The 26432-nt window shown below is 42.6% G+C and overlaps 1 protein-coding gene across 1 annotated transcript; it reads left to right on the forward strand.

Moving 5' to 3' along the window:
• Positions 1 to 1713: 1713 nt before the first annotated feature.
• On the forward strand, positions 1714 to 25813 carry ART1 (arrestin protein). Its single transcript, XM_051217269.1, has 8 exons — positions 1714 to 1876; positions 1908 to 1958; positions 2000 to 2051; positions 2086 to 2130; positions 4538 to 4948; positions 20222 to 20265; positions 23128 to 23323; positions 24193 to 25813. The coding sequence occupies exons 1-8, from the start codon at positions 1871 to 1873 to the stop codon at positions 24318 to 24320; spliced, it is 933 nt and encodes a 310-aa protein (XP_051064647.1). The 5' UTR covers positions 1714 to 1870; the 3' UTR covers positions 24321 to 25813.
• Positions 25814 to 26432: the final 619 nt, after the last annotated feature.

Here is a 26432-nt window from a genome sequence, read left to right on the forward strand (position 1 = left end):
GCCAGAAGCAGTACCTATCAAAGACATCACTGCTGAAACAGTGGCCTACACCTTCGTCGAACGGTGGGAAGCAAACTTCGGCTGCCCTTCAACCATCACGACAGACCACGGACGTCAGTTTGAATCTGAACTTTTTGTCGTCTGATCACACTTCTAGGAATCACTCGCCTCCGAACGATCGCCTACCACTCACAAGCAAACGGCTTGGTAGAACGCTTTCATCGACAACTAAAAGCTTCACTGTCAGCTGCAAACGTTTCACAGTGGACCGACGCTCTTCCACTCGTCTAACTAGGTTTCGCAATGCACTGACAACTGACATTGGATACGCTGCGGCTCGACTCGTTTATGGAACGACGCTTCGACTTCCAGGAGAATTCATGGGTCCTTCATCCTCTTCAATGAACATGGATCTAACCTCCTACACGAACAGGCTTACAAACGCAATACGTTCAATTAAACCTGCTTCTACTCGGCCTCAATCAACCGATGTTTTCGTTCAACCTGACTTACGATACAGTACACACGTTTTCGTTCGTCGAGACTCGAATCGACGACCCTTCGAATCAGCATACGAAGGACCTTTCAAAGTTCTTCAACGTGAATCTAAGTACTGTATAATCGATATGAACGGAACCAACGATAGCATCAGCATCAATCGCTTAAAAGCAGAGTATTTGGAAGGAAATCTTATTTACGTCGATTTCCCTTCGGTACAATTGCGCAACACGACTCCTTCACTTATAGTTCCTCAACAGTCAACCAACACACGCGATGATACTCCGCATGTATCTGAAAATAAACTTAAAACGACGCGTTCTGGAAAAAAGTAAGATTTCCAGAACATTTAAACGACTATTGCACGTAAGGCACTACTTGACATTTTATATTATTTCGATTTTTTTATCACATGTAATATTTTTTTAAAAATAACAATATTAATATGCTTATAAAAATCCTTTTTTTAACTATATTACGTGTACGAGAGTTTACTTTCCACTTTTTTCGCCGGCATTGTGTTTGTACGTGCGTACGAGTGTACTTTTACATGCGCTTACATTTTCTTCTTTCTTTTCCAGGACGGCTGGAAAAGAACGATGATTTTTACGAGGAGCCGAAATCTCCGTTGTACCTTTTCTTTTTTACTATACTGTACTTCGTGGTCCTATATGGTAAGGAAAGACGACCAGATTCTACTAAACCTGGCAAACTATCATGAGAGTGTTTAGCAACGATAAAACTCGTTCGGTTTAAACTTCTGTCTGGCCACGTCTTAAGGTCATCACTACCCCACTAGGCGGGGAGTGATCTGTGGCGGTAAATAAATCCCCAAAATAAATAGCTCTGTAAGTTTTCGACAACGGATGCTGATCACATGTTTTAGTGGACTCACCTAGCTGAAGGCGTTCGGTCATGCATCCGCACCAGATCACGTGTGGGAACGCTGTGTTCAACATCTACTGCAATCGCTAGCCAGACTAGATCAGACAATTCCGATATATTGGCAATCTTGAAATACAAATTCTGATCTCCTCAATTCTGTCTTTTGATTCCTCTTGGTGGGTACGAGATATATTAGAAGGTGTTACTGGTTAAAGCGTTGTCAAACACTGAATACCTGTGACATCTTCACCCGCAATACCTTATCACAAAGAATGGCCACAGGTTTCAGACCCGATGTTGTTAATACTAATATCTAAAGATTGATTTGGATTTTTGGAAGCAATTAGTTGAATATAACTGCCAAGAAGTTTCAAATGTGTTTGAACTAACCAAAGTTTGGTATTGCATTGTATATTAGAAGGTTGTTTTGAAAGCTTGAGGTCACCTGGTGGTCTTGTGGATTTCAATTCCCATCTGCATATAAGAGATGAAAGTAAGCATTTGTAGTTCTTAATTACTGTCAGGTATTTGTTCGGGAGTGTAAAACTGACAAACTACTTCTTACATGGGAGAATGTACGTTCCTTTTAAAAATCAATCTTGCACTATATACATAGGTCTCAAATGATGCAACGATTCTCGACCTTAAAAATAGGATTTATCTGGAAAGTAACACATTTTTTGTGGTTAACCAAAGTTTCAGAAAAGAAGCCTCAATTAATCCGACAGAGTATTCGTCTTGATCCTCGTAAGTTTTGGGACTATCCCACTATCAATTGTAAACAGTACCTCACCACAATTAGTTTTTTACCAATAAATGTGAGCAGATGTTTCTGGAACACAAAGTGTGTATGAGAAACTTTCAATTGGTTTCCCAAGGCACTTATTCTGTTTTATCATCAATTTTCTGATGAAGGAAACGTAATTAGTCTTCCGAGTATCCTATATCCATGGCCATTTAGTTGGCAATATTCGTGATCATTCAATACTTGACTTGCAATTTAGTCTCCATTAGGTCATACCACCGATAATCTCATTTGTCCTATTTTGGATAGCGATTCGACTTATCACGTGATTTCTTCATTATTCCTAACAAACTAGTCATAATACAGCATTTGCGACATAAAATACCTGCCATCATAGTTCTGTCTTACATCTTTTTTCAATGCAGCTAATAAAGAAATTTCACTGACCACTATCCAGCCAAACCTGTCATTGAAAGGTGTACCTCAAAAGTACACAAACCTTTTGAGGGCTGTACACGAACACTGCCATTCGAGTCAGAGAATATGGCGAACTGTCTTCTGATTTCGCAACCTTAAATAGTATTCGGCAAGACTGTCAGCTATCTCCGTTTTTGTTCAATTTCATCATAGACCTACTGCTGGAAATTACGCTCACGTCGACTGAATTTCCTGGCATTGATCTCCTACAAGGAGGTCCACTTATCGACTTAGAATGTGCAAATGATGTAGTCCTGTTTGGTAAGACGCTGATAAAATACAGAGTCTTATGGTAGCACTGAGTAGCAATCCCATGGTGTTTGGAATGCATCTCTCCCCCCTCTAAATGCAAATTGTTGGTTCAGGACTGGCTTGCGTTAACACCTGAACTAAGTATAGGGAGTGAAGTAGTCGAACGCATCGACAACTCCACTTATTTTTCTGATCAGCCCTAATAGGTTGGTTTCTGGTGAAATCTCAGCACGGATTTGAAAAAAGTCGTTTGACTTTTGCCAAATGGTGTCACCTATGGCAAAGCCAATTAAGGAACGAGTATAGTGCGCAGCGGTTTGTTCCGTTCTACTTTACGGCTGTGAAACGTGGCCATTAAGAGTAGAAGTTATTTGTTAACTACTAGTATTGGACCGCAGATGCCTCAGAAATATTGCTCGCATATGCTGGGATCACCAGGTAAGTAATAGTGAGGTTAGATGTAGGGTATTAGGCAATGATTATAAATCGGTTGATGAGGTTGTAAATCTTTACCTACTGAGACAATTGGGCCACATGTTACTTATGCTTGAACACCGATTACCACGACGCGCAATGCTGACTAGTGTTGGGAATGGTAAGAAAAAAGTCTAGGGCGGCCAAATCATAACGTGCCATCACTCTTTGGAGTCACTAACTTTTGGTCTGAGCCGTGTTGGTAGATACAGACTACTTGGTTGGGGTCTGCGTGACTATCGTAACCTATAGTCGGAGACTCTAGGTGATGGCCTAGAGTCCATCACAACGGCGTAGTTGTATACGCTTTCTGTCTTCCCTTAAATTATGAGATTAAAATCGCTTCATATCTTTCTACCATCTAATTCTTTCTTTCCGTATTATATCCTTATATGCAACTTTCCTTTTATATATTATCACCATTAAATTCACTACTATGAATTTGGTGTTCATCTTGTTGTTCTAATGAGTTGTGACAACTTCACTCGTTTATTTATTTATTTAAACATAAATATAGGTACAAGAAGGCAACAAATAGATATGCGCCGCATAAATCATTCGATTTGTATGAGGGCTAGAATACTGCCCGGGCGCCTAAACCGAAGCAGGTGGTTTTCTTAGCGGCCACACCTTGAGCCTTTGACCTGGAGGTCTAATCCTCAAGGCAGTGAAGCAACACAAGAAGGTGCAGTCCCATGCTAGCCGGTGACCACCGATTGGTTCATTCGCCATTTGTTCCTTCAGGATGCTGGAGCCTATGTACACCATTGGTTTGGAATTGTGGTTTTCCAACTCTAGGTGGACTCCGTATCCACCAACTTGGACCGATGCATATATGTGCATGGTCTTACTTTGTAGCTAACTGACTGACTGATGTGACGAAATTCAAAAGAACTGGTTTTGCAATTAAAGTAATGCAAATGGACTACCAAAATAAATTAATCCCAACACTGTATCGACTTTCTGGTTGCTGATACGAATTAATTCAGCTCTGCTCTTGATGGAAATAATTCAAGGTTTTCAAACAAAATATATTTAAATCTACGTAGCTGAAAACTTTTCATTTTTATTACATACCGTAAATGTTCGTTCAAGTTTTTTTCGGAATACCTTTCTTGAGACTGCATAGTAATTCCTATGAGATTTTTCAAATATGCTTGTAAGCTCCCTACTACTAAGAATACTTTTTTGTCCAATTTCTTAAAGGTGGAAAGTCAATAGATGATAACAAACGAATATCTGAGTTTGAAAACACGGACAAATCTGGGTGTGTTAATTTATATTTAAGGGATATTGGACCACAAATTGGTTGGCGTACGGTGTTTTTATTAGAGTACACAGGACCACTAATCATATATGCAGTCGTTTGGCTTCTTCGACAACCTTCTTTAAAAAATATCATGCTTCCTCCTATGTCATCTGACTTCTATTTAAGAAAAGTTGCTTTAGCTTGTTGGTCTGGCCACTACATTAAACGTCTACTGGAAACCGTGTTTGTCCATCGGTTTTCTCATGCTACAATGCCATTGCGTAATCTGTTCGTCAATTGTTCATATTATTTTGGATTCGCTTTGTTCATAAGCTATTTTACAAATCATCATTTATACACACCACCTAGTAAGTTTGATTAACAGTTGATCAAGTGTTTTTTTTCAGTTTGTATGTTAATTAGGTAGGTGAACTGCTGTATGTTTTAAGTTGGTCTTTTAATATTCTGTGTCAAAACCACATATTTGTTGAAAAGTAGTATCTATCTTCGAAATGAAACAGATTATAAGTATCAGGTTTCTAACCATTTTGTATTAAATACGTCTAGCTAAACTCATATTTCTAAAGTATGTACTTTCCTAAACCCTGAAAATTAATCAAGTAATGGTGCATCCCACATTTACTATAAATATATGGTTACTGAGTATGAAGGTGTCAGATACGAAGAATGTGACAGATTTACTACCTGAAATCTTACCAAGGATCCCAAACCCAATGAAACTGTTGAGATTAAGGGAATACAAACGTACATCTGATTTATTTAGAATTGCCCCCAAATACCCTGGTACGGCTGAGAGCGTGGAAAGTCCGCTCTGCCTCTCCAAATGCTCTCACATGGCCACGCGTATATAGCCTCTGCCAGGGAAGTCTTACTCACTGCCTTCTCGTGGCGGGGGTGTTGTTTACGGAGATGAGAGGACGAAAAGCGAATGTCCGGCTCTTTAACCGGATCCCAAACCAATGGTGCAGTCAGTCAGTCACAACATAGAACTTCGTACGTACGTACATCAGTTCGAGTTGCCACACCACATTAGCACAGAGATGCAGTGGTCGATTCAAATCCCGTAGTGGTAGAGGTAGCAAGAGTATAAGCAGTAATCGGGAAGATTAGGGTTTGGAGATGTTATTTAAAGAGTATAATCCAGTGAAATAAATTTGGAAAGAGGAAAAAAGGGACATGAATAATTCAGAAGATTAGAATTTGGGAGAACACAAAGAGTGGATGCACCTGCACCATTACAAACGATTTTGAACCATGTCATTTAGGGTCTCTAACCATCGGTTGCTATCATCTTGCGGTCCCCAACCAGGTGGTCTACACCTACCAACATGACTCAGTTCACTTGTCAGTGACTTCATGGACTTGTGCCATGTTTTGGTTTGGCCGCCCCTAGCTTTCTTCCAACCTACTCCTATACCACTGAACATAGCACGTCGAGGCAGTCGGTCGTTGGGCATACGTAACACGTGTCCCAGCCATCTCAACTGATGAAGCTTCACTACGTCATCAATTGATTTGCCATCCTTACCTAGTACCCGTTTCCTAACAACTGTGTTACTTACTCGATGGTCCCATGATATACGAGCAATGTTTCGAAGACACCTATGATCGAATACTAGTAACCTACGGATATCCTCTACTCTTACCGGCCATGTTTCACTGCCATAAAGTAGGACGGAACGAACTGCTGCACAGCAAACACGTCCTTTGGTTGATAGACGGATATCTCGCCTATGCCATAAATGACGCAAGTTGGCAAAAGCTAGTCGAGCCTTCTGTATCCGTGCTGAGATTTCGTCACACACCAAACCACAAAGGCTGATGAGACTTCCAAGATAAGTGAAGCGGTCGACACACTCAACTACTTCACTCCCTATCACTAGTTCGGGTGTCGATGCAACCCAATCCTGAAGCAACATTTTGCATTTCGAGGGAGAGAATCGCATCCCGAACATGCTTGCATTGTTGTTTAGAGTGGTCAGAAGACTGCATTTTGTCAGCGTCTTCACCAAATAAAACTATGTCATCAGCATATTCTGAGTCAACAAGTGAACCTCCTGGTAGAAGTTCAACCCCTGTAAATTTAGATGAGGAGAGTGTTATCTCTAAAAGTACGTCAATGACAAAGTTGAACAAGAATGGGGAGAGTGGACAGCCCTACAGAACACCACTTGAGGTAATCAATTCTGATGACAGTTCGCCATAAGCTCTCACTCTACCAGTTGTGTTCGAGTAGAGAGCATTTATAAGGTTAATGTACTTCTTTGGTACTCCTTTCAGTGACAAACACTGCCATAGAACCTCACGATCAACGGAGTCGAATGCCGCCTTAAGGTCGAGAAATACTACCATTGTGGGGCGTCTGAATGTGTGTCTCTGTTCTAGAACCTGACGTAGTGTGAATATCTGATCTATACAACCACGTCCAGGTCGAAAAGCAGCCTGGTTTTCTCTAATCTCCCCTCACGAGCTTTGTTTAGGCGTCGAAGTATTATTGAGGCTAATATTTTAGACACTATATTAGTCAAACTGATTCCTCTGTGATTGTCACAAGAGGACTTTTGTCCTTTCTTAAAAACTGGCACAATCAGTGATTGAGACCAGTCAGATGGGATAACGTCCAGTTCCCAAATTCTACCTAAGACCTCGGTTAATCTCATTTCTAATACTGGACCACCATCTTAAAAATCTCAGGAGTAAACCTGTTAGGGCCTGCTGCTCTCCCTCGTTTCAGATTTCCTATGGCTTTTTCAACTTCGTAAAGGGACGGTGGACCTACATTACCTTGCCATTCAGGTTGACTGGAGATCGTGGGAAACCGAAGTGTGGCTGAAGGCCAGTTGAACTGATCTTTAAAGTGTTCTGCCCATCGATCCAATCTCCTGGATTGAGAATGAATAATATGTCCATCTTTCTCTGAGATTGTTTCGCTAACGGTCGGGTTCCTAATTCCGGTTTCCTTAACGAGTCTAAACAATTGTCTGCTATTACCTATTGCCGCTGCCTTTTCCATCTCTCTTGCTTTCGCTACCCACCACTGTTCGCGATCATTACGTAGACTTCTTGTCAGCTTGCGCTTAAGCTGACTCCGCTCTTCATTATGTTCAGAGCCAGGTGGAATGAGTTTTCGAGCATCTATCAGTGCGATAGATGCTGCTGAGATCCAGTGTTGCTCCCTAACTTTACGGTTTACCTTACTAGCAGATATCACTGCTGTTTCCACAGCTTTTCGGATATCGTTCCATGCTGCCTCGGGGTGGGCATCACATACATGGCTGCCTAACTGTTTTCCTAGTTGTTCCTGAAATATATTCTTAGCTTGACTATCATTAAGTAGGGCCCTAAGAGGTTTCCTTGCAGGATCTTTCCTACGTCCAGTAAGACGCAAGCAAATACGCGCTCGCACTAGAGCATGATCTGAATCTAGGCATGTGCTCCAGAATGAGCGACAGTCTTCTATCGAGCCCCTCCATCGGTGGCTGATAGCGATGTGATCTATTTGGGTCCAACGTTGGGACGAATTAGGGGTCGCCATGTTAAAAGATGTTTTTGCTTATACTTAAAGTTAGTATTTGCAAGGAACAGGCGGTTATCTGAGCATAGCTGCAACAGACGGTCGCCATTATCTGTTCTTTGAGCCACGACACCATAGGATCCACCTAGGTGTCTTTCCTTATCGCTGAGTTTACCTACTTGAGCATTAAAGTCACCGGCCACTATTACTACATCAGAGCGCTTAGCTTTTCGGAGAAGGTCGGAGAGCTTTCTGTAAAACTCATCTTTTACATCATCTGAGCTGCAGTCAGTGGGAGAATAGGCAGAGACGACGAAGAGGCAACGACGAGTGTCCCTATCTTTCCGGATTCTTACTGTTCCGTTCAGTCGGACAGCGCGCAAACGACTGTTTACTGGGATCCACTCTAAGAGAGCTAGTTCTGCCCTAGGACTCAATGCTATACCTACGCCGATGAGGCCACGGGAAGCAGAATCAGGGCTTCCAGATACACGAAGCGTAAATCGAGTCGGTTCTTTATTTTGGCATGGTGAGGTCAAATGAATGACGCTACTCGGATCCTGTATGCGCGTTTCGGAGACTCAGCACACATCGATGGCGCGGGATTCTAAAGTCCTAGCTAAGGAAGCCTGCTGTCCTATTTGGCACAGTGTTCGGACGTTAAAAGCTCCTACGTGTAGTTTAGAGCGTGGTTTCAGGACACCAGGAATAGCGTTCCGCGTACTCGAATCGTTTGCCCTAGCGGTGCGAGGTGATAAAGAGACGTGAGGAGGGATAACCATGGAGATAAGAGAGGTATTAGGAAGTGTAGGAAGGGTTTGAATGTAATCAACTTGGTCTCGTGTGCTGTTACGGGTATGGGGGCTGATGTCACTTCTCGGCTGCCCACACCGTGGAAGGGTATTTCTTAAGGAACCTGAAAAGGAAATTGGATTAGTACTGGTCTTGACGACCCGGGAGCGTGATTATTTATTTATTTATTTATTTGAACACATAAATATTGGTACAAGAGAGCGCCAATATATATGCGCCACACAAAACAACGGGAATTCGAAGAGAAGTAGAAAGAAAAAAAAACTAAGGAACGCAAAAGAAAAAGAGAGTAATGACGAAGAGGTACAATCAGAAGAAATCTTTCAGGTAAAGGAGACACAACCACTTTTTATGAAGAAAGTAAAAGAAGGTTACAGCAGGATCGCCACTGGCTTCTATTCTGAGCCATATCTGATAACGTCTCTAGCCACTGTGTAGCACCATCTCTCGGACCCCAGCCAGGGAGTCGTGAAGGACCAACACAAGCCAGTCCTTTGCAGCTTTCTTTCATGCCACGACACCATGTCATGCACTGACCACCTCTCCGCTTCTTCCAACCAGTCCCAGAGTCGGCAAATAATGCACGACATGGAATTCTCTGGGACGACATTCGGAGAACATTTCCAAGCCACCGAAGTCGGTGTTTCAAGATGGTGACACCAATTGAGTTATCATCTCTGTGCCCGAACACACGATGCCGAACCTCTGCATTACTGACATGGTGTTGCCACTGAATGTCAGCAATCCTTCGGAGACAGCGATGATCGAACACAGAGAGTCGTCTAACGTCCTCAACTCGGAGAGGCCAGGTTTCACAAGCATAGAGCAAAACTGCTCTCACCGACGCGTTGTAGATCCGGCCTTTTACAGCCAGACTAACATCACGAAGGCGCCAAAGGTGGCCCAGATTGGCATAAGCCACTCTGGCTTTCACTATTCGTGCATTGATCTCATCACTCACACCCCCACCAGCACTTATGCAGCTACCCAGATACACGAACTTCTCAACTACGTCTATCTGCTCACCGTCCAGGGTGAGTACAGGATTAGAATCCTGCCAGTCTTGTAGAAGTACTTTGCACTTCGAAGGTGCAAAGCACATACCATACCTACGGACATTGATTGCCAACTGATTAAGTGCGGATTGCATGCCTTGGGCATTATCGCACAGTAAGACAATATCGTCCGCATACTCAAGGTCGAGAAGTCTTTCTCCAGGCAACAGATCCACACCACCATTACTTACATTCATCAGAGCTGTTTCCAGAATGTCATCGATGGCAAAGTTGAAGAGGAATGGTGAGATTGGGCAACCCTGTCTAACCCCACTGCTCGAATGGAACAATGGAGAGAGGTGGTTGTATGCCCTCACTCTGCCTGAGGTGTTTTTATACAGGGCTTTTAGGATGTTAATAAACTTCTCAGGCACACCCTTCTTCAATAGACAATCCCAGAGAACAGTCCTATCCAACGTCAGTCAGTCAGTCAGTAACAACATAGAACTTCGTACGTACGTACATCAGTTCGAGTTGCCACACCACATTAGCACAGAGATGCAGTGGTCGATTCAAATCCCGTAGTGGTAGAGGTAGCAAGAGTATAAGCAGTAATCGGGAAGATTAGGGTTTGGAGATGTTATTTAAAGAGTATAATCCAGTGAAAGAAATTTGGAAAGAGAAAAAGAAACGGACATGAATAATTCAGAAGATTAGAGTTTGGGAGAACACAGAGAGTGGATGCACCTGCGCCATTGCGAACGATTTTGAGCCATGTCATTCAGGGTCTCTAACCATCGGTTGCTGTCATCTCGCGGTCCCCAACCAGGTAGTCTACACCTACCAACATGACTCAGTTCACTTGTCAGTGACTTCATGGACTTGAGCCATGTTTTGGTTTGGCCGCCCCTAGCTTTCTTCCAACCTACTCCTATACCACTGAACATAGCACGTCGAGGCAGTCGGTCGTTGGGCATACGTAACACGTGTCTCAGCCATCTCAACTGATGAAGCTTCACTACGTCATCAATTGATTTGCCATCCTTACCTAGTACCCGTTTCCTAACAACTGTGTTACTTACTCGATGGTCCCATGATATACGAGCAATGTTTCGAAGACACCTATGATCGAATACTAGTAACCTACGGATATCCTCTACTCTTACCGGCCATGTTTCACTGCCATAAAGTAGGACGGAACGAACTGCTGCACAGCAAACACGTCCTTTGGTTGATAGACGGATATCTCGCCTATGCCATAAATGACGCAAGTTGGCAAAAGCTAGTCGAGCCTTCTGTATCCGTGCTGAGATTTCGTCACACACCAAACCACAAAGGCTGATGAGACTTCCAAGATAAGTGAAGCGGTCGACACACTCAACTACTTCACTCCCTATCACTAGTTCGGGTGTCGATGCAACCCAATCCTGAAGCAACATTTTTCATTTCGAGGGAGAGAATCGCATCCCGAACATGCTTGCATTGTTGTTTAGAGTGGTCAGAAGACTGCATTTTGTCAGCGTCTTCACCAAATAAAACTATGTCATCAGCATATTCTGAGTCAACAAGTGAACCTCCTGGTAGAAGTTCAACCCCTGTAAATTTAGATGAGGAGAGTGTTATCTCTAAAAGTACGTCAATGACAAAGTTGAACAAGAATGGGGAGAGTGGACAGCCCTACAGAACACCACTTGAGGTAATCAATTCTGATGACAGTTCGCCATAAGCTCTCACTCTACCAGTTGTGTTCGAGTAGAGAGCATTTATAAGGTTAATGTACTTCTTTGGTACTCCTTTCAGTGACAAACACTGCCATAGAACCTCACGATCAACGGAGTCGAATGCCGCCTTAAGGTCGAGAAATACTACCATTGTGGGGCGTCTGAATGTGTGTCTCTGTTCTAGAACCTGACGTAGTGTGAATATCTGATCTATACAACCACGTCCAGGTCGAAAAGCAGCCTGGTTTTCTCTAATCTCCCTCACGAGCTTTGTTTAGGCGTCGAAGTATTATTGAGGCTAATATTTTAGACACTATATTAGTCAAACTGATTCCTCTGTGATTGTCACAAGAGGACTTTTGTCCTTTCTTAAAAACTGGCACAATCAGTGATTGAGACCAGTCAGATGGGATAACGTCCAGTTCCCAAATTCTACCTAAGACCTCGGTTAATCTCATTTCTAATACTGGACCACCATCTTAAAAATCTCAGGAGTAAACCTGTTAGGGCCTGCTGCTCTCCCTCGTTTCAGATTTCCTATGGCTTTTCAACTTCGTAAAGGGACGGTGGACCTACATTACCTTGCCATTCAGGTTGACTGGAGATCGTGGGAAACCGAAGTGTGGCTGAAGGCCAGTTGAACTGATCTTTAAAGTGTTCTGCCCATCGATCCAATCTCCTGGATTGAGAATGAATAATATGTCCATCTTTCTCTGAGATTGTTTCGCTAACGGTCGGGTTCCTAATTCCGGTTTCCTTAACGAGTCTAAACAATTGTCTGCTATTACCTATTGCCGCTGCCTTTTCCATCTCTCTTGCTTTCGCTACCCACCACTGTTCGCGATCATTACGTAGACTTCTTGTCAGCTTGCGCTTAAGCTGACTCCGCTCTTCATTATGTTCAGAGCCAGGTGGAATGAGTTTTCGAGCATCTATCAGTGCGATAGATGCTGCTGAGATCCAGTGTTGCTCCCTAACTTTACGGTTTACCTTACTAGCAGATATCACTGCTGTTTCCACAGCTTTTCGGATATCGTTCCATGCTGCCTCGGGGTGGGCATCACATACATGGCTGCCTAACTGTTTTCCTAGTTGTTCCTGAAATATATTCTTAGCTTGACTATCATTAAGTAGGGCCCTAAGAGGTTTCCTTGCAGGATCTTTCCTACGTCCAGTAAGACGCAAGCAAATACGCGCTCGCACTAGAGCATGATCTGAATCTAGGCATGTGCTCCAGAATGAGCGACAGTCTTCTATCGAGCCCCTCCATCGGTGGCTGATAGCGATGTGATCTATTTGGGTCCAACGTTGGGACGAATTAGGGGTCGCCATGTTAAAAGATGTTTTTGCTTATACTTAAAGTTAGTATTTGCAAGGAACAGGCGGTTATCTGAGCATAGCTGCAACAGACGGTCGCCATTATCTGTTCTTTGAGCCACGACACCATAGGATCCACCTAGGTGTCTTTCCTTATCGCTGAGTTTACCTACTTGAGCATTAAAGTCACCGGCCACTATTACTACATCAGAGCGCTTAGCTTTTCGGAGAAGGTCGGAGAGCTTTCTGTAAAACTCATCTTTTACATCATCTGAGCTGCAGTCAGTGGGAGAATAGGCAGAGACGACGAAGAGGCAACGACGAGTGTCCCTATCTTTCCGGATTCTTACTGTTCCGTTCAGTCGGACAGCGCGCAAACGACTGTTTACTGGGATCCACTCTAAGAGAGCTAGTTCTGCCCTAGGACTCAATGCTATACCTACGCCGATGAGGCCACGGGAAGCAGAATCAGGGCTTCCAGATACACGAAGCGTAAATCGAGTCGGTTCTTTATTTTGGCATGGTGAGGTCAAATGAATGACGCTACTCGGATCCTGTATGCGCGTTTCGGAGACTCAGCACACATCGATGGCGCGGGATTCTAAAGTCCTAGCTAAGGAAGCCTGCTGTCCTATTTGGCACAGTGTTCGGACGTTAAAAGCTCCTACGTGTAGTTTAGAGCGTGGTTTCAGGACACCAGGAATAGCGTTCCGCGTACTCGAATCGTTTGCCCTAGCGGTGCGAGGTGATAAAGAGACGTGAGGAGGGATAACCATGGAGATAAGAGAGGTATTAGGAAGTGTAGGAAGGGTTTGAATGTAATCAACTTGGTCTCGTGTGCTGTTACGGGTATGGGGGCTGATGTCACTTCTCGGCTGCCCACACCGTGGAAGGGTATTTCTTAAGGAACCTGAAAAGGAAATTGGATTAGTACTGGTCTTGACGACCCGGGAGCGTGATTATTTATTTATTTATTTATTTGAACACATAAATATTGGTACAAGAGAGCGCCAATATATATGCGCCACACAAAACAACGGGAATTCGAAGAGAAGTAGAAAGAAAAAAAAACTAAGGAACGCAAAAAAAAAGAGAGTAATGACGAAGAGGTACAATCAGAAGAAATCTTTCAGGTAAAGGAGACACAACCACTTTTTATGAAGAAAGTAAAAGAAGGTTACAGCAGGATCGCCACTGGCTTCTATTCTGAGCCATATCTGATAACGTCTCTAGCCACTGTGTAGCACCATCTCTCGGACCCCAGCCAGGGAGTCGTGAAGGACCAACACAAGCCAGTCCTTTGCAGCTTTCTTTCATGCCACGACACCATGTCATGCACTGACCACCTCTCCGCTTCTTCCAACCAGTCCCAGAGTCGGCAAATAATGCACGACATGGAATTCTCTGGGACGACATTCGGAGAACATTTCCAAGCCACCGAAGTCGGTGTTTCAAGATGGTGACACCAATTGAGTTATCATCTCTGTGCCCGAACACACGATGCCGAACCTCTGCATTACTGACATGGTGTTGCCACTGAATGTCAGCAATCCTTCGGAGACAGCGATGATCGAACACAGAGAGTCGTCTAACGTCCTCAACTCGGAGAGGCCAGGTTTCACAAGCATAGAGCAAAACTGCTCTCACCGACGCGTTGTAGATCCGGCCTTTTACAGCCAGACTAACATCACGAAGGCGCCAAAGGTGGCCCAGATTGGCATAAGCCACTCTGGCTTTCACTATTCGTGCATTGATCTCATCACTCACACCCCCACCAGCACTTATGCAGCTACCCAGATACACGAACTTCTCAACTACGTCTATCTGCTCACCGTCCAGGGTGAGTACAGGATTAGAATCCTGCCAGTCTTGTAGAAGTACTTTGCACTTCGAAGGTGCAAAGCACATACCATACCTACGGACATTGATTGCCAACTGATTAAGTGCGGATTGCATGCCTTGGGCATTATCGCACAGTAAGACAATATCGTCCGCATACTCAAGGTCGAGAAGTCTTTCTCCAGGCAACAGATCCACACCACCATTACTTACATTCATCAGAGCTGTTTCCAGAATGTCATCGATGGCAAAGTTGAAGAGGAATGGTGAGATTGGGCAACCCTGTCTAACCCCACTGCTCGAATGGAACAATGGAGAGAGGTGGTTGTATGCCCTCACTCTGCCTGAGGTGTTTTTATACAGGGCTTTTAGGATGTTAATAAACTTCTCAGGCACACCCTTCTTCAATAGACAATCCCAGAGAACAGTCCTATCCAACGTCAGTCAGTCAGTCAGTAACAACATAGAACTTCGTACGTACGTACATCAGTTCGAGTTGCCACACCACATTAGCACAGAGATGCAGTGGTCGATTCAAATCCCGTAGTGGTAGAGGTAGCAAGAGTATAAGCAGTAATCGGGAAGATTAGGGTTTGGAGATGTTATTTAAAGAGTATAATCCAGTGAAAGAAATTTGGAAAGAGAAAAAAGAAACGGACATGAATAATTCAGAAGATTAGAGTTTGGGAGAACACAGAGAGTGGATGCACCTGCGCCATTGCGAACGATTTTGAGCCATGTCATTCAGGGTCTCTAACCATCGGTTGCTGTCATCTCGCGGTCCCCAACCAGGTAGTCTACACCTACCAACATGACTCAGTTCACTTGTCAGTGACTTCATGGACTTGAGCCATGTTTTGGTTTGGCCGCCCCTAGCTTTCTTCCAACCTACTCCTATACCACTGAACATAGCACGTCGAGGCAGTCGGTCGTTGGGCATACGTAACACGTGTCTCAGCCATCTCAACTGATGAAGCTTCACTACGTCATCAATTGATTTGCCATCCTTACCTAGTACCCGTTTCCTAACAACTGTGTTACTTACTCGATGGTCCCATGATATACGAGCAATGTTTCGAAGACACCTATGATCGAATACTAGTAACCTACGGATATCCTCTACTCTTACCGGCCATGTTTCACTGCCATAAAGTAGGACGGAACGAACTGCTGCACAGCAAACACGTCCTTTGGTTGATAGACGGATATCTCGCCTATGCCATAAATGACGCAAGTTGGCAAAAGCTAGTCGAGCCTTCTGTATCCGTGCTGAGATTTCGTCACACACCAAACCACAAAGGCTGATGAGACTTCCAAGATAAGTGAAGCGGTCGACACACTCAACTACTTCACTCCCTATCACTAGTTCGGGTGTCGATGCAACCCAATCCTGAAGCAACATTTTGCATTTCGAGGGAGAGAATCGCATCCCGAACATGCTTGCATTGTTGTTTAGAGTGGTCAGAAGACTGCATTTTGTCAGCGTCTTCACCAAATAAAACTATGTCATCAGCATATTCTGAGTCAACAAGTGAACCTCCTGGTAGAAGTTCAACCCCTGTAAATTTAGATGAGGAGAGTGTTATCTATAAAAGTACGTCAATGACAAAGTTGAACAAGAATGGGGAGAGTGGACAGCCCTACAGAACACCACTTGAGGTAATCAATTCTGATGACAGTTCGCCATAAGCTCTCACTCTACCAGTTGTGTTCGAGTAGAGAGCATTTATAAGGTTAATGTACTTCTTTGGTACTCCTTTCAGTGACAAACACTGCCATAGAACCTCACGATCAACGGAGTCGAATGCCGCCTTAAGGTCGAGAAATACTACCATTGTGGGGCGTCTGAATGTGTGTCTCTGTTCTAGAACCTGACGTAGTGTGAATATCTGATCTATACAACCACGTCCAGGTCGAAAAGCAGCCTGGTTTTCTCTAATCTCCCCTCACGAGCTTTGTTTAGGCGTCGAAGTATTATTGAGGCTAATATTTTAGACACTATATTAGTCAAACTGATTCCTCTGTGATTGTCACAAGAGGACTTTTGTCCTTTCTTAAAAACTGGCACAATCAGTGATTGAGACCAGTCAGATGGGATAACGTCCAGTTCCCAAATTCTACCTAAGACCTCGGTTAATCTCATTTCTAATACTGGACCACCATCTTAAAAATCTCAGGAGTAAACCTGTTAGGGCCTGCTGCTCTCCCTCGTTTCAGATTTCCTATGGCTTTTTCAACTTCGTAAAGGGACGGTGGACCTACATTACCTTGCCATTCAGGTTGACTGGAGATCGTGGGAAACCGAAGTGTGGCTGAAGGCCAGTTGAACTGATCTTTAAAGTGTTCTGCCCATCGATCCAATCTCCTGGATTGAGAATGAATAATATGTCCATCTTTCTCTGAGATTGTTTCGCTAACGGTCGGGTTCCTAATTCCGGTTTCCTTAACGAGTCTAAACAATTGTCTGCTATTACCTATTGCCGCTGCCTTTTCCATCTCTCTTGCTTTCGCTACCCACCACTGTTCGCGATCATTACGTAGACTTCTTGTCAGCTTGCGCTTAAGCTGACTCCGCTCTTCATTATGTTCAGAGCCAGGTGGAATGAGTTTTCGAGCATCTATCAGTGCGATAGATGCTGCTGAGATCCAGTGTTGCTCCCTAACTTTACGGTTTACCTTACTAGCAGATATCACTGCTGTTTCCACAGCTTTTCGGATATCGTTCCATGCTGCCTCGGGGTGGGCATCACATACATGGCTGCCTAACTGTTTTCCTAGTTGTTCCTGAAATATATTCTTAGCTTGACTATCATTAAGTAGGGCCCTAAGAGGTTTCCTTGCAGGATCTTTCCTACGTCCAGTAAGACGCAAGCAAATACGCGCTCGCACTAGAGCATGATCTGAATCTAGGCATGTGCTCCAGAATGAGCGACAGTCTTCTATCGAGCCCCTCCATCGGTGGCTGATAGCGATGTGATCTATTTGGGTCCAACGTTGGGACGAATTAGGGGTCGCCATGTTAAAAGATGTTTTTGCTTATACTTAAAGTTAGTATTTGCAAGGAACAGGCGGTTATCTGAGCATAGCTGCAACAGACGGTCGCCATTATCTGTTCTTTGAGCCACGACACCATAGGATCCACCTAGGTGTCTTTCCTTATCGCTGAGTTTACCTACTTGAGCATTAAAGTCACCGGCCACTATTACTACATCAGAGCGCTTAGCTTTTCGGAGAAGGTCGGAGAGCTTTCTGTAAAACTCATCTTTTACATCATCTGAGCTGCAGTCAGTGGGAGAATAGGCAGAGACGACGAAGAGGCAACGACGAGTGTCCCTATCTTTCCGGATTCTTACTGTTCCGTTCAGTCGGACAGCGCGCAAACGACTGTTTACTGGGATCCACTCTAAGAGAGCTAGTTCTGCCCTAGGACTCAATGCTATACCTACGCCGATGAGGCCACGGGAAGCAGAATCAGGGCTTCCAGATACACGAAGCGTAAATCGAGTCGGTTCTTTATTTTGGCATGGTGAGGTCAAATGAATGACGCTACTCGGATCCTGTATGCGCGTTTCGGAGACTCAGCACACATCGATGGCGCGGGATTCTAAAGTCCTAGCTAAGGAAGCCTGCTGTCCTATTTGGCACAGTGTTCGGACGTTAAAAGCTCCTACGTGTAGTTTAGAGCGTGGTTTCAGGACACCAGGAATAGCGTTCCGCGTACTCGAATCGTTTGCCCTAGCGGTGCGAGGTGATAAAGAGACGTGAGGAGGGATAACCATGGAGATAAGAGAGGTATTAGGAAGTGTAGGAAGGGTTTGAATGTAATCAACTTGGTCTCGTGTGCTGTTACGGGTATGGAGGCTGATGTCACTTCTCGGCTGCCCACACCGTGGAAGGGTATTTCTTAAGGAACCTGAAAAGGAAATTGGATTAGTACTGGTCTTGACGACCCGGGAGCGTGACCGCAGAGCCCAAGGGACAACTGCTTGAGGCCGGTCGCGCACGGCCTTTTTGTGGAAGGTTTTTGACGTGTTAGCTCCGTTCTTCAAGGGGCCTTACCGCCGGAGACGGAAATCCGTGGGGTGTGACATTTTTAGGGTCGACATTTTCCAAACCCACCCCTCCTTGTGGGAAGGCAGCATCGCTGTCATGCTGGTTGTCCGAGGGAAACACCTTACTGCTGTCACACCTCTCTACAGTCAGCAGTACGACTTCGCCCTCAGACCTTGAGTTGCTGCTTTTAGTCTTACCGTTCTCCAATCGACCTGCCTGGCATGGTAGAACCTGCAGGAACATATGTTCCAGCCAGTATAGCTCGGTTGGGTCATCACGATAGGCAAGCCCAACCACCGCGTCAAGGTAGCAGCTTCGGTCGGGAAACCAATGGCGCACATGGGCTCCAGTATCGTGAAGGAACAAATGGCGTATGAACCAATCGTTGGTCACCGGCTACCATGGGACTGCATCTCCTCACGATGCCTCACTGCCTTGTGGGTCAGACCTTCAGGTCGAAGGCTCGGGGAGTGGTCCCCTAAGAAAACCACCTGCTTCGGTTTGGGCACCCGGACAGTATCGCAGCTCTTACACATATCGAATGAGATTTGTGTGGCGCATATGTATGCAATGCTATCCGGTACTGGAAATGGTTGGAAGAAAGTTAGGGGCGGCCAAACCAAAACGTGTCATCAGTGCTTGAAGTCACTAACTTCTAGTCTGAGCCATGTTGGTAGATGCAGACTACTTGGTTGGGGTCCGCGTGACTATCGTAACCAATGGCTGGAGACTCTTGGTGACATGGCTCAGAATCGATCATAATGGCGTCGCTGTATATACTCCTTGTCTTCCCTTAAACTAAGAGATTGAAATCGCTTCATATCCTTTTTTCTACCAACCAATTCTTTCTTCTTGTACTATATCTCTATATCCAATCTTCCTCTTGCATATTACTACCTTTGACCTAACCACTGCTATGAATCCGGTGTTCATCTTGTTGTGCTGATGCGGTATGGCAACCTGGACCGATGCACATATATGCCTGGTCCTACGTTGTAGTTGACTGACTGACTGATGTATTTGGTGCCTCCTTGTACCAATGTTTATGTGTTAAAATAAAATAATAAAATATTTAGAATTACAGGTACAAATAATTGTTAATTGAAAGATGCTAATAAGTGCCTCATAATGCGATCGCAAATGGATTCAACGGCAAATCGGATAATTTTACTCTATTAGTATTATTAAAGTAGTTTACCGATGTCATTTGTTACAAAGTATATCCAGATGAATTTCGAAATATTTATCTGCGAAAAGTGATTACTTAAGTTATACATGTTTCATCGTAATAACCACAAAAGCTTATTAATATTTATCATGAGTAAAACTATTTTTGTTCTGAATAATGTTTGTTTTCTTGTTTCACAGCCTTTGGTCACACACAAATAGTTATAGGCTTCATTCTCTTCATAGTAAGTCCCATTTTTGTTTGTTTGTTGTTGAGAAATTCTTATTAACCCACTTTCACATTGATTTAAATCGGGTATTCTTTAAAAGACTGTATAGTGAACAATCAATCAGGTAGTAGTAATTGATATAAGGTGGCATAAATATGCGTTAGTTCAAATTGCCGTATCACATTAACATACCGAGATAAAATTAACCTAATGAATATAAGTAGAATCGAAATAGAATAGCAGTATCAATCGTGGTGAGGAAGCCTTAACTCTAAAACTTTTTAAGTTTCCTGTATTTTCCTCTTGGGATTACATACACCATATTATTATTCAACTAATTGCAAAAAATCTCATTTTCCATTTTTGAAGTTTTTTTTGAAATTCTATCTCAAAGTTGTGCGTTCTTTAGAATCCTTCGGTCCTGTTCCTGCCAGATTAATACCACGAAGGAACCAGTCAATCAACTACAACGTAGGACCAGGCACATATATGCATCGGTCCAAGCTGCCATACCTCATTACTACAGTAAAATGAACACCGAATTCACAGAACAGTTATTTCAATGGTAGTAAGGTATGAAGAGAAAAGATTGGATATAAGGATATAGTACAGAAAGAATTATTTGGTAGAAAGAAAGGTACAAAGCAATTTTAATCTCCAGGCGCTTTCTAGAGATCACTTAACTTGTGATAAAATCTGTCCTTGATTATATCCGGGCTGTAATCAGTCGTGCTCAGTGGTCTAGAGGTTAAGCGTTCGCGCGCGAGTTTCGAGTCCCGCGGATTGGACACTGGGTGCGCACTGCTGGCGAGCCTTATGCTAGAAAGAAACGGACGTCCAGGGCTTCCAGTTTTTGTCCTGGTACGGATGAGGGAGGGGAGAGTCAGCTCTCCCTCTCCAACTGCTCTCACATGGCCACACGTATTTAGCTTCTGCCAGGAAAGTCCTACTCATTGCCTTCTCGTGGCGGGGGTGTTGTTTACGAAATCGACAGTACGAAAAGCGAATGTCTGGAGCTTTAACCAGGTTGGTAGACAAGTAGGGTCCACCTAGAGGAGTTGGAAAACCCTGATTCCAAACCAATGGTGCACATGGGCTCCAGTATCCTGAAGAAACAAATGGCGTGTGAGCTAATAGTTGGTCACCGGCTACCGTGGGACTGCATCTTCCGACGTTGCTCCACTGCATTGTTGATCACACCTTTATGTCGAAGGCTCCGGGTATGGCTCCCTAAGAAAATAACCTGCTTCAGCTTGGACACTGGCAGTATCACAGCTCACACACAAATCAAGTGACTTGTGTGGCGCATATGTATTTAGCGACCCTTTGTACCAATATTCGGTGGTAGCATTTAACTTTCGATCAGTCAGTCACTTGAGATCGTTTTGGTAGGACGGAATTTCCATCGTAGGTGAGCTTCTGTTAAAAAATGATAAAAAAGAATACACATAATAAGAATAAAAAGGAGTAGACAAGTGGTTCAATATGAAATAAGAACAAATATTATAAAATATTTGTGAGTATAATTGGTGAGAATGCTAATTGAAGCGAGATTAATTTTTTCCGTCGTAAACATTCGATTTGTGTGTGGACTAGGATACTGCCAGGTTGCTCAAACCCAAACAGGTGAATTTCCTAGGAGGCCTTTGACCTAGAGGTTTAATTCACAAAGCAGTATAGCAACGTTAGGAGCTGCGGTCCCATAATAGTCGGTGAGCAAGAATATGTTTATACGTTATTTGTTTTTTCAGAATTATCATATACCTTGACTGGTTCACCTAAAATATCTATCAACCAGTGAAGCTCCCATAATACATCACCGTTGATTTTGTGTTGTACAGAAATGTAAAAGTGCGTATACTAAGGTTTATTGAAGCCTTAGGCATACGAAAATTCAAACCATTGTTGGTATTCAAAAAGAGTTTGTTCCCACCTTAAACCTACCCTAGTAATATTGACTTATTATCCAGAGTGATAAGGTATCAAATTGTTTCCACAGAATTTTCTTTATTATCCCTGTTTCCTCTTACCCTCCGTTTCTAGTCTAGTTGACCTTTTATTCTTCAAATATAAATGCTCTTAACAAGTATATGTGTGATCAGATTGTTCGAAATGTATTACGGTAATATTCCACATAGTCCTGATAATCTTCGTCTCCTTATTAAACTATCGAAAAAGAAATACATTATCTTAATCTTTCAGGAACTAAAAACCAGTTTTATCGCAGTTTCACTTATAAAGCTAAAAATTCGTCCACCATGTTGCCGCATTATCAAATACAGTTCCATTTACTCAGTTTCAGGCCACAGAGTTTCAGTATACGAGTTAGTGAAGCTGTTACGGGGATCAAACTTCAAATTGCATCATTGTAACCCTACTGTTTTAACCATTAAACTATCAGTGGGCATAAATGTGTATATAGTAATAAGAACTGAACAGAAAGCATAATAACATTAACTGTATAAATTAGTGTTATTTAATCATTTGTCTAAAGATCCAACTTGTTGTGCCTTAATCTGTCGAACAATGACGTTCAAAGGGTTTCCAAAATGAACTTGACAGATTTGTAACCGAGGGCGACTACGATTTTCAGCTCGTGAAACCACTAAATAATTGTTTTTTTCCCTAAACGTTCGATTTGTGGTCACTAAGTTCCAGCTTCAAACTGTGCTCCACCTACTTTGGTTTATGCAACCGATTAGCGTCATTAGCCTTCACACTTAGAGTGTGTCACTTCTTTAACTGTCTTGTAAATAAGTTAGTTTGAAACATTTCAAATGGAGCTTTTAGTGTTGCATCATTAGTTTATAGTGTTCAACTGTATATATTTGTGCTTATGATGTTAATCACATTTGTGTACATTTTATCGTACTGTAGATTGGCGAATGGGGAAACTTTTCATGTCATTTAGCATTTAAACGACTTCGACCAGCTGGTTCAAAAGTTCGACAGATACCTTATCCAATGGATGGTTGGTTATGTACTCGGATGTTTAATTTAGTGGCATGTCCTAATTACACTTATGAAATTATATCATGGATTGGTTTTACTATTATGACACAAACATTACCAGGTCAGTTGCTAATTTTTTGACTCTCAATATAATGTTAGTCAATCAGATTTATTTTATATTTCCAAATGTATTTGATGATGTGTTTTAAGTTACTTGCTTACGCCTGTTACTCCTCATGGAGGAGCGTAGGCCTTCGACCAGTATTCTCCATCAGACTCTGTCTTGGGCAAGCCTTTCTAGTTGCTATTGATCCTTTTCATATCTGCTTCCAATTCCCGACGCAGTGTGTTCTTCGGCCTTCCTTTTTCCCGTTTCTCTTCAAGATTCCAAGGACTTGAAGAGGAAAATAGGGTACCGATATGCTTGATGGTCTGACTAAGTGGTCACAGTTCAAAAATAACAGGTGCTTAGGATCGGTCAGTCTCTCTGTGAATAATTTTAAAATATCTTAACCTCGTACTCCGAAAGGCCATTCTGTGGGCGGTGGAAATCTGTAGGACATGAGGATATGTTCTAATTTCAGATTCGACCTTTTATAACCCTTTCTGTTATGGGAAGGTAACATCCCTATTGATACTGATTTTCTCATGAACGCAAGTTACTTCCATCTCGCCCCTGTACAATTAGGAATACAAATTTGTTCCTGGATTGAGTTTGTTGTTTTTAATCATACTATCATCCAGCTGACCTACCTGGTATAGTAAGACTTGAAAGAATAGATGTTCCAATCGATATAGTTCGATTGAGTCTTCATGATATCAAGACATTCGATACCTTTGAATCAAACCTTAGTCATCAGTGAATACACAATTATTGTACACTTTGTTTAGTTACTAACAAGGTTTAATCATTCTACATATCAAAATATTTTTGTTGTTGTTGAAGAATCCCCAAACACTTTAAATTGTTAATTTTCTCATTTATTTTAGCTCTTATATTTACTATTTGTGGATTTCGTCAAATGAGTGTATGGGCTATTAATAAATTGAAAGCGTATCGTCTTGAATTTACAGATTTTCCAAAAAATCGAAAAGCAATTGTACCATTTATTCTTTAATTTCTTTATTACATAATCATTCTATGCATCATTAATATCACTATGATTGTTATTTAACTTTTAATATTCATGGTGATCTCTGTTTTTATTTATTTATTTGAACACATAAATATTGGTACAAGAGGGCACAAAATATATATGCACCACACTTTTGTATGTGGGCTGTAATACTGCCCGGGTGCCCAGACCGAAACAGGTGGTCTTCTTAGGGGGCCACACCCCGAGCCTTTGACCTAAAGGAATCCGTTTAAAGCGCCGGACATTTGCTTTTTCGTCCTCTCATTTTCGTAGACAACACCCCCACCACGAGAAGGCAGTGAGTAGGACTTCCCTGACAGAGGCTTTATACGCATGGCCATGTGAGAGCATTTCGAGGGGGAGAGCGGACTCTGCCCACTCTCAGCCGTACCAGGAGATTTGGGGGCCCACAGTTATATAATATACTCTTGTGGGCCAGGGTAATTTTACATTGGTTTTCAGGAAAACCAAACACCATCCGGATTTTCACGTGACAACCCAAACATTACAGCTCAACCCCGTTTAACAGGAGAACCAGGCACCGTATAGGCTTTAACGCTACAATCTGAATAGTACAGCTCAATCCTGTGGCGCAACCACACAGGTACCAAGCACCCTGGTGGACCAGAAAAAAATGAGCACAAATATGTATATGTCATTCTGATGTATATTTTTCTATAAAATGTAAGACAAGGAAATACATTTCGTTTCTATACTTTCACCTAGATTAATCAACGAAAAGAAAACGTATTCGTATGAAAGATTTATTGGGAGTGTTTAACTTTCATAGTGTAATAGATCATGGATTGATTTTAGTTAGACAGCTATATTGAAAACCAGAAAGCATTGAATAGACTGTTCTCTCTTGTTGGTAGTACGTACTTATCCATGACCTCATATTGCTATCTAGCTCTTTCTAGTTTTCAATAGTTGTCTAACTAAACGGCAGTCCATCATGTAGATTCTGGGAAAGTAGTTATAGGGGGTCTCCAATTAGTTGCCAGTGGGAAAGTTAACAAGTAGGTAATGGTATTGTGTCAAAGATTTCGTAAACAGTGAATAACTGGCTAAAAGAAAACTATTGTGGATCATGCTCGGAAAGTGTTAGCTTGAGATATTTTTCGTCAGAAAGGTATGCACCAACTTGACTACTGTTGTCTCTGCTTATCTTTACACGTGGTTTTAAGAAGTTGGTCTACTTCTAATCCACCAATTCACACTCGACTGTAAAGATCAAAAGATATTGTACGACAAATAATCATTCTTCTTGACGTATTTATATATATTCGCCGAACTTCTTCCGCGATAATAAAATTGCTCCCCCCATTAATAACAGGATAAAGACTTCCACTTAAAGGAGAACTCATCGTTGCTAAACTAGCTTATTTCTGTTTCACAAGTAACATGTTATCATCAACTGTCCACACCAATTTGGGTGTACGCGCAAAGACGTATCTCAATAAATTATATGTGAGGAAATTATTCACACTAAGAAATTCAGAAAACAAAACGGTGAATAAATATTCCTCTTCAATCAGCTGCTCTTCATTGTGTTTCTACAATTAAGTGTCCAGTTTATACTATTACAGTAACTTAACATTATCATTAGAAGGCGTAGGTTGAAATTTTTGTCGGTTAAGTTTTATCGAAGTCTCTCTAGAAACTATTGTTATACAGAATCCTGTATCTACTCGCAGCTTAACCGGTTTCCATTAAAGTAAACAGTTACGTGTTTTCTGTTCAACGAGAGTTGAGTACCCTGTTTGGCTAGAACAACATTAGAATTACGTGGAATTTCTAGTGAGATTTTCCTTACGAAGCTCATGCTGAAAGTCAGCAGTTGTTTGCTTAATTTTACTACACACATGGAAGACTTTCTCAATACATCAACTCCTGCATGTGCACAGTTACTCTCTATCAAATGTGTATCGTGCTTCAAATCCACCATCCCCCCAACATTGTACAGTGATACTGGGATCTACATCGTTCCTCTCTGAAATATGTGTTCTGAAATCTATACATAAAAATGGATGATCGTTCCCCAAATATACGTGTCAGGTACTACTGTTTCCATGACGGTTAGGTCACCTGGCT

Source organism: Schistosoma haematobium, chromosome 5 (assembly GCF_000699445.3).
Source record: "Schistosoma haematobium chromosome 5, whole genome shotgun sequence".
Taxonomy (NCBI): domain Eukaryota; kingdom Metazoa; phylum Platyhelminthes; class Trematoda; order Strigeidida; family Schistosomatidae; genus Schistosoma; species Schistosoma haematobium.

Bases quoted from the DNA above. Each gene is read 5' to 3' on its own strand.
- ART1 (XM_051217269.1), top strand. The intron at 2,052-2,085 runs GTAACACATTTT...CCAAAGTTTCAG, and splicing joins AAATAGGATTTATCTGGAAA to AAAAGAAGCCTCAATTAATC. The intron at 20,266-23,127 runs GTAAGTCCCATT...ATCGTACTGTAG, and splicing joins TAGGCTTCATTCTCTTCATA to ATTGGCGAATGGGGAAACTT.